The sequence below is a fragment of the Zonotrichia leucophrys genome, chromosome 5 (genome assembly GCF_028769735.1).
Source record: "Zonotrichia leucophrys gambelii isolate GWCS_2022_RI chromosome 5, RI_Zleu_2.0, whole genome shotgun sequence".
In the NCBI taxonomy this organism is placed as follows: domain Eukaryota; kingdom Metazoa; phylum Chordata; class Aves; order Passeriformes; family Passerellidae; genus Zonotrichia; species Zonotrichia leucophrys.
In genome coordinates this window covers 51,103,915-51,122,226 of record NC_088175.1, presented here as the reverse complement: position 1 = coordinate 51,122,226, position 18,312 = coordinate 51,103,915, and the positions used below count along the sequence as shown (strand labels likewise).

Here is an 18,312-nt window from a genome sequence, read left to right as displayed (position 1 = left end):
GTGCACGAGAGCATGAGCCTGTGCCCCTGCTGGGCTTTCTCCAGCCAGATCTGCTGGCTCAGAGCGGGTGGCACTGAGAGGTTACCCAAGGGCTGCTGTGACACCCTGTCCTGGTTTAGAGTAAATCTGGGAGAAAAGCGGTGATTGTAGTGATTGTGTGCGGGGCATGGTGTGTGAGTGAGCTAAGCTAATGCAACAGGCTCATTTCTGGTGGTGGCTGCAGGATAGAAGTGTCCAAAAGAAAGCATTTAAAAAAAAAGTCAGGTGATGGAGGGCAGTAACGACAAGGTTAGATAGATAGGGTTTCCGTTTTGTTTAGTTCTGTTTTTAAGGTAGTTAGGAGAAAAGGAGGGAGACGGGCACAGGTTTGGTAGCAATGTGTGAGCTGTACAGCAGGTACCAGGTACCACGGCGGTGCTTTGTGTGGGAAGGGAACAGCTCTTTCACAGCACACCGGTTCTGAGCAGAGCTTGTGCTCAGTCACTGCAGCTTTGGGAACAGCAGTGAGAAGCGCTTTTGTGTCCCTGGGGCAGCAGGACGGCACGGCCCCCGTGCTCCCTCCCAGGGCATGGGTGGGCCATGCCGGCTGGAATCCTCTGCTCCTGGGCCCCGATCGGGGCGGCTTTATCTCCTGCAGTGCATTGTCTGAGCCCGGCCGGGGCCACCGCCTGCCGGCTGCGGGGGGACGCGGGCCCAGGCGCCCGCCCGCTCCTGCTGCGGCAACGCCAGGCCTGGAAATGGTGTCCTAAGGTGCCGGGGCCCGGCGCTGCCCTGGTTCGCAGGCCGGCCCGGCCGCGGCTGTGCCCCGTTCGCTCGGGTTCCCTGCGCCCGGGGGTCCCGGGGGTCCCGGCGCCGTGAGGGAGCGGCCCCGGGGGCGGTGGCCGCCGGGGTGGAGGGCGGGGCTGCCCGTGCCGGCCCCGCCCCTCGCGCCCGTTGGTTGTGGCCCGCCTGTATTTTGCATATTCCCCACCCCGCGCCGGCTTCACTCCAATGGGAGCGCGGGTGCGGCCGTCTCATTAGCATACGCACCTCTGCCCTGGGCGCGGAGCCGCCGCGGCCGCAGGACCGAGCTCCGGGAGGGGCGGGAGCGCCAGCGGAGCCACCGGGGCCGGCCCGGCACCGCCACCGGCACGGCCTCCCCCGAGCGCTGCCTGCGCGGCTGAGATGAGCGGTGGCGAGCAGCGCTGCGGGCTGTGCACGGGGCAGGCGGGCGGCGGAGGGCTGACTTCCCGCTGAGGCAGCCCCGGAGCCGCGCCGGACGGAGGAGCCCCTTTATTTTGATTTTTTTTGTCGTTGTTGTTTTTGGTGGGTTTTTATACGTTTTCCCGGCGGTCGGCCGGGCTCGGTAGGCGGAGGGCGCCAGCGCAGAGCCGCAGGCCGAGCCGGGCCGAGGGAGCTGGGCGGCCGGCGGGGTCGGCGATGCGGTGCCTCGCTCTGCTTGGCCTCGTCGCCTGGGGCCTGGGGAGCTGGGCCGGACACAGCGGCGGAGCGTCCCCCCCGCCCTGCCCGGCCCCGTGCAGCTGCGACGGCGACCGCGGCGTGGACTGCTCCGGGCGGGGGCTTGCGGCCGTGCCCGCGGGACTCAGCGCCTTCACGCACGCACTGTGAGTCGGGGCCGGGCCGGGCGGGCAGGTAGCCGGGCGGGGGGAGGCACCACCGGCGGCGGTACCCCCGGCCATTGCGGTGTGCGGGGGTTGCTGCGGTGCGGGTCTAATAACGCGGCCGGCTCCGGCGCCGCCGCGCTCCCCGGCCGAGCCGCGGTGCGGCCTCCGGGCAGGGCCCGGCGCTGCCGGGGCAGGTGAGCTCGGCAGGGCCCGGGGCGGCTCCGGGCGGCCGAGGGCAGCCGGCCGAGCCCGAAGGGAGCGGTGTAAAGGCTGGGAGGAAGCCGCTCACAGCTGCGGCGGTGTAAGGCGAGGCTCGGGGGTTCGGTGGGGCCCGGGTCGATGCCGGTGCCGTCCTGAGGCGGGGGGGAGCTGCTGCCCTCGCTCGCGTATGTGTATGTGTGTGCCTGCCTCAGCGTGCGTCTGCGGCCCGGGTCGCCCTTCTCCTCGATCTTCTCTAGAAACCGGTTGCCATTGCTGGTCAGTTCGCTCCCAAAAGTTAAAGGCATTTTCAGCCCGAAGAACGGCGTAAGTCTGGCTAAATACCGTGCCTTCGCTTTTACCAAATCTTCACGATGGCAGAGCACAGGGGAACCTTGGAAAAAAAACAGCATAGCTCAACATCGGGGGGTTGTCGAGTTTTGCTCGTGAATGACGAAAAACAAACTCTTAAAGAAAACCAAAACATTTTATCCCATGTACTATGATAATGTTCTAGAACAGGCAGAAACTGGTAGGTCTTGTGTGGCGTTTTGGTAACTTTAATGATAAAATTTTAATTGAGGAATGAGCACGGTTCTGTAGAGACATGACCGGCGAGGGATTTGCAGCTTTCAATACGGTAGCTTTGCTAATCCACAAACCTGTTAAGTTTCACAATAAAACCTGTCAGTCTTGCCCCACTTCTCAGCGCAGATTTCTCAGGGTGGAGCAAGGTCTGGTATGGGCCAGTGGTCAAGTCTGGTATTACTAAAGCTTTGCCGTGTTTACAGCATGTCATACAGCACACTACGGCAAACGATAGTGCGACGTTTCACTTCGGTACTGAATTGCTGTTTTGTCAGAACACAGCAGAGGTGTATGCCTTGGAAAATTGCATTCTTTTCTTTCTTTGTTTGCCCACGCTTAATATGCGGAGGGAGTCTGATTCATACTAATTCATACTAACACTGGGTGTTTAGTTTACTGAGAAGGTTTCCAGTTTCTCCTACATATTTGGATTGTTTCTTTTAGTTGTTCAGGCTGGGCGGAGAAAGATTACTGGGCCTTTTTTCTTGTGTACTAGTTGATGAATGGTAGAAGTTGCATCTGGTCTCAGTTGTTATCTGTGCTTAAATATTTTGTTCCTTTTTTTGTGCTTTTAAGGTGTTAAGTGGGACCTCGCTTTGTGGTGTTTTTCGTGTGGCAGAAATGGTGGTTTCTGAGTGTTTGGGGTAGGGAATTAGAAGCTGCCATCATGAACCCTTGGCATTACTGCTAAACAGTCTTCTCTTCACAGATAAAACAGGGAAGTTGCCCAAATTAATAAGGTGCTTGAAGTCTCTCTGGCAAAAGCTGCATTTAAGCATAAGATTTTATGGCTCCTAGATTGTCTTGCTGTCTAATAAAATAGACTGGTACATCCCTGAGTGTCCGCACAATGACATAAGTTGTCTGATGGGCACAAGTTGCCATAGCCAACACCCGTTAGAGAGAAAACTGCTGGAGAGTTTAATTTTGTAAGTTTCTCCTTGCTCTGCAGGTACATTTCACACAGGCAGTTGCAAGTTCCTCTTTGCTCTGCAGGTAAATTTCACACAGCGAATTGTAAGTTCCTCTTTACTGTGCAGGGAAATTTCACACAGGCGTGTGATACTTATGGCTAAAGTGAGAGGAGGCCTGCACACACTGAAATGGGCTTTGGAATGAATTTTTGTAGCTTTTGATTTTATGCTCTTTAAACTTGAGAAGAATCTTTCTTGAACTTGTGAAGAACCTGGTGCTGTGGCAGTGGAGGATACTCTGATCCCTGTTTGCGTTCAGTTCCTGCTTCCTTGTTTACAGAAGGAAAATAATTGATGGCTTCTTGGTGCTTCTGAGCTTAACCTGTCTCTCTTGTAGTGAGGGCACTAGAATTTAGGGTATGTAGAAGACAGTTTTGGAAACAATGAGGAACTCCTGAACTGCTTGGACTGGACAATGTATAGTTTTGCCAGAGATGCTCAGTTAGTTAGTGTGGAAGAAGACACAAAAATAAAATCACATTCCTATGTGACATGTTTGTCTCGTGGCAAAGCACCTTAGCTATGTGAAGAGAAGAGAACTTTTCTGTGCTCTATGTCAGGCACCTTAATGATGTCAGGAGAGCCCCTCAGCATTGCTGCTGGGCTGGTTTTTGATTATAGCCATGGCAGCAGAGAGCCTGTAGCACAGAGGTGGCTTGAAAGAGTGTTACAAGTGATGTTCTGTGATACTAAAGCAAAGGTATGCCCAGATTTTTGCTTTGGCCATGAGAGAAAAAAAGCTGCTCACAATTGAAGTTGGCAGTGAATGAGTTCCAAGGCAGTTGAGAATTATGGAAGGAACCCAATATTTAAGTTTTACTAGTTCTGTTTTCCTGAAGTCTTAATTTCTTTGTGTTAAGTCTAACCACTTAGCCTAACTTCCCAGGTGCTGCCATGAATGGTCAGACAGGGATTTCTGTAGATCCTTAAAGACTATCCTTACAGAATATCCTTCCCATTCCATGTTTCTGTTTATTCAGCTCTAGACTGATCCCCTGCTGCCTTTTGCTTACTGTGGTGGGTTGAAAGCAGGGAGAGAGGGGCTGGTGTGATAGTGGGGGATTATATGATTACCAGAGAATGGTGAGATCTCTTGAGGGTAATTTTCTCAGACTGAGCAGCTCAAAAAGATGGAGTATCTGGTCATTGCTTTTGAGTGCTTGGTGAACTTTGGGAGGTGGAATTTGAATAAAGCTGTCCCAGCTGCAGTCAGCTCAGTGAAGAGATTACTGGGAGATGTACAAGTGCTCAGGAAAGACAGATGACAGCACCAGGTCAGACCTTTCTGAGGGGATGGGATGGATGGGGACGAGCTCACAGGGAGTTGGGATGACATGAGCAAGGATAAATGCTTGATACTTTTACTGTAGGCAACCATTTGTATAATTTAGGTAGGTGTTTATGTAACTCTTAATTGCCATCTGCTAGTTCTTCTGTTTATGAAGGTTCAGTTTGCTTGGTTGCAAAATAACTGTAGTGTGTGCACGTTGTGGGTGCAGAATTTGTGGTGATTGGAGTGGGGCTGTGGCTGATCCCCAGTGGCTGCAGCTGTGCAGGACAGGTGAATGCTGTTGAGGGTGAGGAGCCAGGGAGTGCCCAGGGGTGCTGAGCAATCACGCAGGGAGCACACAGGGGCAGGGCATTCAAGGTGAAGGTTATAAAAGGTTGGGCTGAAGAGCAATAAGGAGCAGATGTTTGAAGCCTCCTTTGGTGTCAGTTGTGGCTCCACCATCCTTCTGGTGTGAGTAAGTGGTGCCTGTGCACCATATAAAGCATATGAAAATGGGTTTTGTTTGGGTTTTTTCAATGCTGCATGCTCCTAATTTTTGCTGTGATGTTCCACATGCCATGTTCCAGAAAACCTCATGCTAGTGAGAGGAAATTGTGGTGAGGCATACACATGTGCTTGTGCTCCTCATGGATGTCAGTTTGAGAATCCACATTCCAGTTTGGAAGATGTAATACTTGTGTGAGTCTTGTGGAGGAGATTAAAGCAAAGAATTGTAGATAATTACTTTTGGAGAGATCTTCTATGGGCCTGGCTGACTTAGGTCTTGCCTGACAACCGTGAGGAATACAGCCCCTTGTCAGTGCCTGCTATTATATTTTAGGCACTTCAAATAAGAAAACAATACAGATAGTTTTCATTCTAATGATTCCTGTGTGTATTTTCACACAAGAAGGAAGGGTAGGATCCCTTGCTTTAATTTTGCTTTCTTTGAGTGTGAAAGGCCGGGGGGCTTGGGAGCTCTGGCTGCCCTAGACTAAGGGATAAACCTTCAGGATGAAATTGTCATCTTGATCTTTTGGGTTTTATTGCCCATTTAACCTAAGAGTGCTGTATTTCTGTGTGCTGTTGTGCACTAGCTTTATGAGGTTGTGATGTGGCAGTTGAGATCCTTGTTTCACATGTTCTTCACTAGAGATTGCTTCAGTAATCACAGAGAGTTGTTAATCTGTATTTTGGAATACATGCTCTGGAGGTACCTCCATGCTCTCAACATTGAGTGAGATCCCTTGCTCTGTGTATAAACGGCAAAATGATGTGCTTCTGTTTGGGAGTGAGCAGAGCTTGCCCTTTTTTTTTTTTTTTTTGTCTTTTTATCTGTCACTGTTATTTTTTTGTAGAATGGCAATAAAATGTAGTAGGGAGGTGTGAGGTGTCTTCTGATACATCTGGTGCAAAGATAGAGATATTTAGTGTGCTGCTCGGATCAGATGTCTAAGTATAGAAGGACCTGGCTGAGTTTTGTTAATGCTGTCTGGTAGAGTTGCTATGGTGAAAAGTGAAGATGTCCAGATGTGACCTTGAGTCTGGAAAGCAGCATGATTGCAATTCTTCTGAGGTAGAAAAGCCTTATCTAATTACAGGTGTGAAGGTTTTGCAGGTAGACCATTTAGTTTTTCATTTGCCTGTGCTACCTACTGGTGATGTGATGGCAAGTAGTAATTCCATACTTCTTTTAGAAAGACATGGTTATGTCATTTCAATTTGAATATTCCTGTAAGTCAGCAGAAATATTGTTACATTTGTACAGGCTCATGCAATCCCACAGACAGGATGAGTATTTCAGTTTGGTGAACATTCAGTGATTCCAGCAAGTCTTTCCAGCATATATCACCCAAGGGTTGGAGTCTTTATCTTCATTTTAAGCTGGCCAATTTATCTGTCAGTCTTGTAAAAAAGTAGGTGCTTTTAGGTAGTGTACACAAAGTGAAGCTGTTGGTGTTTCAGTGTTAAATAATTTTGCCTTTTTAATGTTTTTGTTGGTATCAAATTTGGTGTTTTCCTCTTCAGTGTTTATCCCCCTCCAAAAACCCCAACACTCTACCATAGCATGTAATTCTCAGGTATTTGGCATTTATTTTGTACACCGAGCTCATTTGTATCAAATGTAATTTCTTATTTGATGTGTACTGGCAGGGGCTTCTAAGTGTGATTTTGGGGAATAAATACTAAGATAAGTCTGCAACATAGAATCAAGCTTATGCTAGTAAGGAGGTAAATAATTACCATTTCATTTCTTGAGAGGAATTTGCTAGTAACTATCTACTTGAGAGGAAAAATATGGAAGCTGTAATATAAGGACTAAAAAACAAAACAAAACTAAAAAAACCTCCTCTGCAAGGATCTTTGTTTGTTTTGTACTCTACATCTAAGCCAGCAATTTTTGCAGAACACAAGCTCTTATTTACCCAGAGAAAATTACTGGCCTAGATTTCCGAAGGGCTGAGCACCCATATCACATTTTAGAGAGCATGGTGGCTGCAGGGCTCTGGGACTAACTCTGGTTGTCAGAGATCTTCCTCTCAGCCACCCCTGGCTGGGCCTTTCCTAAAACCTCTTTCCTATAGATGAGCCTCTTTTGGGAATGGGTAGGAGCTGATGTTGTGTTTATTTTGTGGGGTGATTGCCAACAGCCCGGGTTTGCCTGGCCCTTGTTTTACAAAGCAGCAGGGGAGTGAGGTGGATGGGACTGGCTCATTTCAGCAGGGCTGCTGGAGCTGCATGGCAGCAGCTGCTCTGTTCAGGGTGAGAGTGTTTCAGGCAGCCGCTCTGCGCTGCCAAACTGTGGTTTTCGGTCTCTCCATGGAAGAAGCAGAATGTTAAAAATAGCTTAAGGAAGAATCAGAAAGATTTGTATGATCCTAGAAATAGGAGACTAAGGTAGAAAGAGCAGAAGCAGCCATTCCTATTTGAAGAAACTTGTAAATTGAAGCAGCAGAGTTTTAAATGCTACAAGCCCTTTGTTTACAGAGATCTCAATAGTGTGTCATGGATTAGAGGCCCTGGCCATCCTCTCCACCTGGTAGATTCACCATCTGCTTCATCAGTGACCCAGGATTTTGCTACAGAGAAATACACTTCTGTAGTTTTTCATGTCTGCCTTTCAGGTACTGTTGCAGTTTGGGTAAGATGTTCTCAAGCTTTGGTCTGAAAAGAGCTTTCCAGTCATGTGATGTTGGTTCTCAGTGCACTGCCACCTCTAGCTTGCACTGCACAGCCCTGCTGAAGAAGTGGAGGTAGCTATTGGTATTTCCTTTGCTCTTGCCCTGCTCAGCCCTGCTGAAGAAGTGGAGGTAGCTATTGGTATTTCCTTTGCTGAGAGGTGGCCAGCTGGTGGTGTTGGTGGGGAATTGTGTGCAGGGATGGTTGTCACAGGAGCTCACATGGAGAACAGGAAGATCTTGGTGTTACTGTGTAAATACTGTCCTCACTATAAATATGTCTGAGACCTTTTCTTCAGAATCATTCCGGATTCATGCACTTTTGTTCCAAATAAAGCTGGTATGTCCAAATTGGACAAACATGCAGCAGTAGATATAAGGGTACCTGGGAAGTATAATTAAACAATGAAAAAATGGTCTGTGATATACCTTCAAAACAGTTGACCTTTTTGCCTTTTTCTTTAAAGTGCTAAGTTCACTGGAGCTGAAAGTTTCCAATATTTTCAAATCGTGTGTCATTTGTTTTAAAATACATACTTGACATAGCAGGATCCATTTTATTTTACTCTTGAATGATTTAACTGTTAGAGGATTGTGACAAGGTCAGCACTTTCCACTTCCCAAAAATGTACTCCTGTTGCTCAGAGAGTAAGGGAAATCTGTATTTCAGCTTCACCAAGAATTTGAAGGCACAATGATGATATACATCTCTTACAAAACCACAGAGGGGACTGTAGTGATCTCAAAAATAACAGTTTAAAGTTGGTGTCTGAGAACTGCTGTTGAATTTGAATGGATAATAGCCAACTTATGGCATTATGCATAATGTCAGCCGATATGGTAACATGTTTTTAAAAATACAGATAGCTATTTTTGACCAGGTGATGTTGGTATTCCCTGGTGGACTGTGGTCTGACATCTGTCAGAGGTATGTTTTATTTTGGGAAATAAGAATATCACTTAAACATTTTCTTACTAAAATATGAAGGCTTTTTTTTTTTTTCTTTTAAAGTGATGTGCCTCTTCCTTTTCTCTCTCCAACCAGTTGTGGTAAAATGCTAGGTCTTGCAAGGACATTTTTCACCCTAAAGCTTTTAATCAGATGTGTCTGGACTTTTAAACAGTTACAGGTTTAGGCCTTCCCTGTGTACCTCTGAAATTGCACATCATAAATGAATGTGCAGTTTCAGAGTTACACAGGGAAGGCCTAAACCTGTTTAATTTAGCTTAATGCTGCAGATGCAGTTCTATATTTGGTAAGGTTGCTCTCTGAAAATGTATTTTAACTGGAGGGTTTTGCTGTTCCCTTGCTGACACGTGCAGGGCTCCAGATGGATGGCCTGCCCCAGTGGGGAGAGCAGCATGGCTGTGCTTTCATAGCCATGTCCCTGCCAGTGGGAGCAGATGGGCTCCTTCATCCCATCCTGGAGAGCCCTGGCTGGGGCTGGACAGCCGGGGGCTCATTGCTGAGTTTGCTGGGAGCAGTTCAGCCCTTGCTGAAGCTCTTGTGCTTTCCCTGGCGCTGCTCAGTGGTGGCACAGGAGGCCCAGATGTGGAGCAATGCTGGTTTGGCATTGCAGTAATGCAGTGTATTGCAGAGACCATGCAGTGCAGCTCACTGTGGCTGTGTTTCATTCTTTTGGGTGTGATACTGTGCATTGCTTCTTTGTGAACCATTTGGGCACTGTGGGGGTTGTGTTTGGTGTTCAGCAGATGCAGAAGACATGAGTGCAGGTGTGGGTCCTGCTGGGATGTACCTGGGGCTGGTGTCTCCTGTGCCCATGGCTTCCCCTTTCAGAGCACAAAATGCAAACGTTGTTCCCTCTGTCCAAACAGGACGTGGCACTGTGTTAGCTTGTAAAGGGAGAATTTGTTTTTCCTGCACTCAGGGCTTTGGGGTTGTGGCAGGAAAGCAGGACGGTAGCTCCTGTTGCTGGAGGAGGAGATGGTGCAGGGCAGGAAAGGATGTTTGGGGAAGCTGGCTGCCCCTTGCCTGTCCGGAGGAGTCGGGGCTGTATAGCCTCAGTCCTTTCTTTGTTATTAGAGTTTGATACATGGGATATCCTGGCTGTGCTTTTTAAAACTTAGTCTCATGTTATTTTAAAAAGAACTCTTACTGGAGACGTTTCCTTGCTGTTTTCTAAATGCTGATCCAGATTAGTAGCGGATGTAGTTTGTTCATCTGGAAAAGTGAAGAGACTGAAACCGGTGACTTTGGAGTGCAGACCCTCTCTGGTGCAGTGGGACTTTGTGTCTGGAAACATGCATGGTGTTCTTCCTGTGGCAGAACTGGTGCATCTGACCTCCACTCCACTCCACTCCTGTGTGTAAAAGCTGTGAAGAGGTTGCCATCTTTTTTGGGTGCCATGGTTGGAAGCCCTAGAAATATGTTGATTTTTTTAACTAGGCTAGGGGAAACCTTTCCCAGACTGGGGGACATGCCTGTAGTAGTGCTCTCAGCAGTTCTGTGAGCTGCTCCTACAAATTAGGAGTCCTTTAACCTACTGCCAGGAGCCCTGCACCGTTTGGAAGATGGTTGCTTACACGTTCTTTAGGGGAATTTTGCAAAGCCATTGTCAACAGCAACCTACATAATCATTTATTTATATAATACATAATCATATTTCTTGTTCATCTTCTTTATTTACAGTTTCACTTAAGTAGCTGCTCCTTTGAGACATGAAATGGTCACTGTGCTGGGTGTCCTCTTGGGGTCTTGGTGCCTTCCTGGAATTAGCTGGGGAGAGAGAAGGGAAATGGTTCATTGTAAAGAGTCCTACTCTGAGAATGTAGTTACTGATGATTTGGGCCTGCACAGGCTTCTGCCTTTTGCAAATTTTTTACTGCTATTGGCTTTAACATTTGAATTTAAAAAAAAACATAATGGAAGTGGATGGGCTAATATTGACCAAACTGTTAATATTTTACAGAACCTAGGGTGAGTCTTGCTGGGTGTAGAAAATCCATGTCTTTTGCAAGGGCAAATCTGGCTCTGTGTTACTATGGCTAAGTGTTTGCTGGAGGCATTATATCTCTTCAATATCAGGTCAGTCATTTATTTAGAATTTGCTTGCTCTTGCTTGACATTTTTCTCAGAAATTTCAACTAGTTTGTTTACACGTTCTTTTTCTGTAACCTGCTTACTGCAAAGGCAGGTCTCTAGTTTTCAGACCAAAACTGAACAGTATCTCGAATGTTCAAGAGGGTTAAGCATGGATTTAATTTGTTTTTGGTATAATAAGTGGCAGTTGTTTACTTCTTCAGCAGAATACTTTGCAGTATTGCAGCAAGACCGGTTTTTCCTCCTGAAAACTCTTCAACTCTCCTGAGTAATCACGCCAGTAAAACAAGTCTGTGTATTCAAAAGAGGCTAGCATGAAAACAATAATATACCTGAAATCCCATTTAAGAGTAGGACTGCTTGCACTGTGATTGTATCTTCACTTACACAAAAAAGGTGTTTTCTTTGTCTAAAAGCATCAATGTGAGAAATTCCGTAACAAACATCAGATAAATATTCAAATACCCTTGGTATTTGCCTCACCAAATATATTCCCTATGTCCTTCAGGCAAGGTGCATCACCTGGTCTGGGTTGGTTCAGTGCCATCAAGAAAAGAGAATAATAATGTAAAAATTAAAAAAAATTGTCCCTTGTGCCATTTGTCATTGAAGTTGCCTCAGGGAATTTGGTGCCCAGTCTGATTTATTTTTTTATAAAAAGGTCAGGATTGATACTGCTGGCCACTTCACTGTTCAAATTGACTTTCCCACCAGTTTGTCCTTTGGCATCTTCAGTGGGAATAGGCAGCTTGTGTTTCATCTCTGGCCTGCAAGTGCCCCTCAGTAGATATACTTTAGAGGTACTGGAGCAGCTGAGGATTCTACAGTGTTTATGATATATGTACCTCTTTCAAAAAAATCCACTTCTTTCCAAAGAGGATACATTAGTTGCATTGTGCTGTTACTGAGAAAGAGAACAAGAATTACACAGTGCCTACTGTTGTCCCATGTACTGAATAAGTTTTAATGGCTGGTGCCTTCCTTGAACTATCAAATTGAAAAGTAGTTTCTTAAGAGAACTTATGAATCTCAGTGTGAATCAACAGGCAAATTGTAGAGGCAGTTTTGCATATGACCATTTTCAGCCTTACAAGTTTTTTGCATCTCTAATTTAAAGAAAGAAAAGCCATTGAGTAGTAGCACCCTCCCCTGGGATTTGAGCCCTGCTGTGTTTGTGTTGAAATGGAAGCCTGATGTGTGGTAGTGGTGAGTTCTGTTTAGCTCTGCTGTACATCACAGAGATCTGCAGGAGCACATGGATATCTGGTTTGGCAACCTAATCTAAGGGCTTTGCTACAAGAGTTTAGAGTGAGTGACTTAGAAAATTTTAAAGTTTGGTAAAGGAGGCAGGTTCCTGCAGCAGAGCAGTGCTAGCAGATGCTTCTCTTGAGGCTGACAGCAGATATCTTAACAATTCATATCTGCAGAACTGTTGGGAAAGCCTTAAGATCAGTCCATGTTATAGATGTTGCTTAACTCCTTTGGGAGCTCAAACAGACAAACACAGCCTTACATGGGATTACTTCTTAACCTGTCTCTATGAAATAGTCAGCCTTTGGTTTAGGTGTCTCTGAAGTGCACAGTGTGCTAGAAGTACAGGATATTGCTCCCTATTTGCTTTGTATTTTTAAAGCAGGTAAAACATGGGATAATTTCAGAGAATATGTGCGGATCACCCAAGCAGCCTCAGCAGAGCCTCACTGCATGTGCAGGTAAAAGTGCAAACAGGCCCTGTTGTGCTGCCATCCTCTCAGCAGCAGCCTTGGAAAGGCTCTTTTCTCCAGGTGTACAACCTCCTTGGAAGGAGGAGATTGTTACAGCTTTTCTTTAGCAGCTTTTCACTGCAAATACCTTTCATTCAGTTTTCACAGAGTAGCCCAAGGCTCTTGGGGAAGGACTGGGCTGAAAACTCAGCACACTTATTGCCATAGGTTGCATGCATTTAGACAAGGTGGTGAATGAAGCACAAGAGGCATCTTAAACATTGAAAATCTTGGTTGTATTTTAAGTTTTTTTAGCTGTTACAAAGATAACATCTGTGGAGAAATTAATAAGCAATAAGTAAACTGTGTTGAATCCAGGATTGCAGAATGCAGTTTAACTGCTTTAGGTTTCAGCACACTCATTTAATTATTGGGTTACTGTAGGTTTTCTCTGCTGTGGGGAGTGTGTGTGTGTAAGGGAAAATGTGAACGTTTATGCAAAGACCTGTGAATGAAGTTTGGGAATATTGCCTTTGTGCTGCCTACACAATCCCACTTTATATTATCCCTGCCTTAATTTCTTTTCAAGAAGATTTTAGATCAGTCTTGCTATCACTTACACTCAACTATTTCAGTGTCCAGTTCTCCATGTGATTTAACACACACAAGTTTAGTTATTCTTTTCTGGCCTAGGGAGAGATTTCCTTCCAATAATTACCTTTACTGCCCTTTACCCTTCTGCACATAAGTTTGTTTGGAGAAACATAGTTGCTTGGTAAGCAGATCCAAACAAGGCAGTTCCTGGAGCTGTGTTGGAAACATAAATTATACCTTTTAAATAGCATGTAAGCTTCATGTGCAGAAAGTAAACGACTAGATGTACTGAATAAGCAAGTTCTAAAGATTTCTCCCTGAGCTGTAGGCCCTGTGAGTTCATCAGGAAAGCACCAGTTCACTCTGCCCTTCAATACTCTATTTGCAGGTACAAAGACATGCAGGTTACCTAATAACATCCATTCATTCAACCATTGCTTTCTACTGGCAGCTGCTTAGCCATACAGTATTCAAATGTATTTATGAGATGAATGTGATGCAATGCTGCCAGACAGATTCCTCCTGTGGCAGCAAAGAAATACATATTTAATCTTGTGGAAATTTCTCAGGATTATAGCCTTCTGTTTGCTTTCCATGATGAACTTCTTAATACATAGTATGGATGAAAGAAAAGAAAACAGATAGTAAAGACCAGCGGAGACAAAGTGCATACATTCTTTGTCAAAACCATTTTTATTTTAATTCAATCGTAGTTAGAGAATTTCTTGAGCTGAGTGGTACAGAATTACTTCTGAAAGCTGTTTCATTAATTAATCTAAATGCTGTACAAGATACAGTCTGATATGTAAAAGATGGTTGCTTCACTCTACTATGGTTACTATAAATAGTCCTTATATCTAACTAATTTTTGGTAAATATAATGAAGAGCAGGAAAAGGTTCCATTTGTCTTGAACCTTTGAATATTTAGTGTTCTTATTAAGATGGAATTATCACTTAACTCTACTGTTAATGGCAGTAAATATTTGTGAAGTTTACTATCTTTTTGTATGTGGAAAAAAGAAACTGTTTTAACTTGACAAAGCTATAGATATTATAAAATAAAATTGCCTTCTTCATTCTTTGTGTTTGCTCAAAAATCATGTTTTGCCCATTTCCTCACCTTTTCCCCTAAGGTAGTCTCTTAAATCTCTAATCTGATCACCTGTCCCTCAACTAAAATTTAATATAAATCACTGCATCTGCTTTACACTTTTTAGATTGGGTAGTGAATATAAGATAGATTGTTATTTATTGTCATCTGACACTGTATTTGCAGAGCATAATTTCATTTGTTGCATTAAAAATAGCTTGCCAGTTTCAATGGAACCCTTTTCACTCTGTGAACTTTCAGGGTGTTAATTTCTTTTTTTTTATGTTATCTTCATAGTTTTGCTGATAAATTGGAAAAATGGGTGTGTTAATGGAAACAAATTATTAAATTGGTAATGAGGAAACAGGGTGTCAATAGCTTAAAGGTGTCGGTGTTAGGAGCAGGTTTCAGGCTGTGTGGCAAGTTTTACTGCCCTTCGTTTACTGAGCCAGTAAAATTCAGTCTCTCAAGGTAGGAGGAACCAGACTTCTTCAAAATAAGCAAGAGCAAGACAAACCAGATCATGTTATTAAGGGAGCTTAGCAAGGATACGTTTTGCCCACCTTGTATCGATTTTAGTTGTTTCCATGTGAATTTATGTTGGTCAGTGGTCTTTAGGTAAGAGCAGGGGTGTATTTCCTTGGCTGTAGAATAGCTGTTATGATGTGAAAATGTGCCCATGCTCATCCTGTGGAGATAACCAAGAGGGACAAATGCTCATAAGCCAAGTTTGTTTGTTGGAGTTCATCTGTGAAATGCATATTGCTGGGAAAATGCACATACTGTTTCTGTCTATAAGCAAGCTGGAAATACATGCAGGTTTTGCCTTCTGTGGGTTGCTTCTTTTCACTCGCACATGAATTAGGTGTGTTTGTGTAAAAATTGATTCTGTGTACATGATCAAAGTTGACAAGCCTTAATCTCTGCTGCAAGGAGTGTGGACCAGGTAGTCAATGTGGTAGGTGTTTGTTTTTCATGTGAATACTTGAAATGTTCTATTTGCATTAAGTCAGCTGTTTTTTTCTTGACAGTTTAGTGATTAAAATCTGATTGGTTTTAAAGAAGTGTAGTCATTTAAATACTGAGAACAAAGTTAAACTGAAGAGAGAACCTTTTCAAGGAAATAACTAGTAATGAGAGCTTTGACCTCTTTTTTATAGTTGCAAGTGAAGGCTATGTGTTCTTTTCGGTAGAGGGTTTCTGTGGACCATTTCATGTTTGTATACATTTTCCTTAAAAATTAGAAAATACACTAAGTTTTTATTGGCTTATATTGTTGTGTCAGCAATAGTAAATAGTACTAATTTTATTCATGTTAGGGCAGAATCCAGAAGTCCAGAGCTGTGTGTTTTACTAAGTTTGGTTAGCACAACTGTCCAGTTTGGAGTGCAATTCCTAACCAGTAGTCATGTTTGTGAGTGCCTCTGATGTCTGAGTAGTTGATGGCGTTTGTTTGGTTTCCTTTTTTTCCACAGAATTGTTAGGGCTGGAGGGATCTCTGGAGATGATCCAGGCTAACCCCCCTGGCCAAGGCAGGGTCACCTGGAGCAGGTGGCACAGGTCTGTGCCCAGGTGGGGCTTGGATGTACCCAGAGGGAGACCCAGCTGCTCTCAATGTAGAGAAGGACTTGCTCGTGTTGCTACCTCAGTGGGACTTTGTGTTTTAGTTTATGGCCATGTTTGATTGGTTTGGGTGGTTGGTTTTGTTTTAGTTTGTTTGAGGGTTTTTGTTGGTTTTTTGTTATTGTTTGGTTGGGGGAGGTGTTTGTTTTTTGACAACAGCAGATTAGACACTTGTTACTGTGTTCACAGGGGCCCGAGGAAGAGGAAAGAGACAAGGATTTGACTCCATGTTTCAGAAGGCTGATTTATTATTTTATGATATATATTACATTAAAACTATACTAAAAGAATAGAAGAAAGGATTTTATCAGAGGGCTAGCTAAGAATAGAAAAGGAATGGAATAACAAAGGCTTGTGTCTTGGACAAAGAGTCTGAGCCAGCAGACTGCGATTGACCATTAATTAGAAACAACCACATAAGACCAATCACAGGTGCACCTGTTGCATTCCACATCAGCAGATAATCAATGTTTACATTTTGTTTCTGAGGCCTCTCAGCTTCTCAGGAGAAAAAATCCTAAATAAAGGATTTTTCAGAAAATATCATAGCTACTGACTCTGAGCGATGCAGCTAGTGACAGGCAAAGTGTGGGCCTTGGGTTGCACAGGATAGACAGGATCTTGTTATGCTTTTCTGTATTATATTTCAATGGTATATTCTCACACTATAGTGCAGCTTTATCAGATATTCTTGCAGTGTTTTTATCAGCTTGATGCAATTTGATTGTCGCTGATGCATTGGATGCACTTAGGATGAGCTTTCATGCTTGGTTTTAGAATGTAAATTACAGCTCTTGCTCTTTGCTGCTAGGGAAGAGTTCCTCCTGAACTGCTGTGGCAGAAGTAAATAATCACAGAAATCAGTAAATAATCACAGGAATTGTCAATAGTGTAACTGAATTTGAGTGCAGTTAGTCCTTTATCAATGTTGAACTCTGCTGAGGTCAGGGATACGAGACATTCTGATAAAGGTTTGTGAATAGGCTTTCCAAAAATATATACTTGGACTTAGGCCTTCAAACCAAGCCATGCAGACATTGCTGTGGGTTTTTCCTCCTTATTTTTTGGTATAGTTACTTCATATTTTCTTGTAGGAGGAGGAAACAGGAACACCATTTAGGACAGGTGTTCATCATGTATTATTTTTTGTGGCCTTAATTCAGTGGTCTAAGGTAAGACTAGAAAGAGATTTTGGTGGGTAATACCTAAGTAGGCCTTCTTATCTTTGAAAAGCAAAATCACTGAGAACCATTAGATGACCATTGCTGAAAGGAAAGTTGCTTCTTTGATTACGTGAACAGAGTTACCTGCAGCTGACTCTCTGATGTATTTAAAAAAAACCACAAAAAAGGTTTTTATTATTTTAAAAATAATAGAAAGGTCCATGTTGATTTGTACCCAGTTGCATTTTCATATAATCATAGAATGGTTTGGGTTGGAAGGGCCCAAAGATCACCTAGTTCCAGCCCCCCTGCCATGGGCAGGCACACCTTCCACCAGACCACGTCAGAGTCCCATCCAACCTGGCCTGAGCAAGGAATGTTCCAAGGCTTCTGTGGGCAGCTGGTTCAGAGTCTCACCACTCCCACAGTAATGAAAGTCTTCCTGGTATCTAATGTGAGCCTGCTGCTTTCACCTTGATCCCATTCACCCTGCTTCTGCCACTCCATGCTCTTGTGAATAGTGTTTATCCCTTGCTTTTCTAGGCTCCCTTCAGGTACTGGAGCTGCAGTTAGGTCACCCCAGAGCCTTCTCTTTTCCAAGGTGAGCAATCCCAGGTTTTGCCTGGACACATTTTTGTTTATAGCATGTGGTGCTTGTTAAATAGTGCCTGCCTTGATACGTAGGTGGTGTAGAGAGGATTTTAAATCATTGCTTTTTGCATTCACTCAGATTGCTGTATGGCTTTTTCTGTTCTTCATGTCAATCACAGAAAGGCTATTCCAGTTTTCTCTCAGGGAGAAGGTGTTTTAGGGATCACCAGAGCCTCAGCCTGTGGTTCTTTAATGTGAAAAATATCCTCTGGTAATGACTCTGGTAGCTTTTGGCTGGACTGGTTAGGCCAGTCTCCCACAGGGAAGCTGCCTGTATTCACAGGACAAGGGCATCTGCAGGATAATGGAGTGAGGCAGCAGCAGCTGGAGGGCTTGGACCATGGCTGGGCAAGTGATGGCTTCAAGTGGTGATTGTACCTGGCACTCCTTACCCCCCCCTGAGCCCTTCACCACATGCTCTTGCTGCCTCCCAAAAAACAGTGACCACCTGAGTCTCTGGTTTGGGGTGGGAAGGGATTAGGTGACTCGGTCTCCTCCAACCAGCCTGCACCTGCGAGGATGATATTTCAATGGTGTTTTCTTAAAACTGTTTTGTTTTGTGTTTGTGGCTCAAATATTACAAGTTTCTATAGCATTTCTGTCAAACAGAATC

General features: G+C 44.6%; 1 protein-coding gene across 3 annotated transcripts in view; it reads left to right on the top strand.

Moving 5' to 3' along the window:
* Nucleotides 1-1,037: 1,037 nt before the first annotated feature.
* Nucleotides 1,038-18,312, top strand: part of LGR4 (leucine rich repeat containing G protein-coupled receptor 4) — a 75,711-nt gene continuing 58,436 nt past the window's right edge. For all 3 annotated transcript variants that reach the window (XR_010440635.1, XM_064715566.1, XM_064715565.1), the window contains exon 1: nucleotides 1,038-1,604. Coding sequence is in view for 2 of the 3 variants with exons in the window: in XM_064715566.1 (XP_064571636.1) it covers nucleotides 1,420-1,604 (185 nt within the window). In the remaining variant the exon portion in view is untranslated. The remainder of the gene's footprint in view (nucleotides 1,605-18,312) is intronic.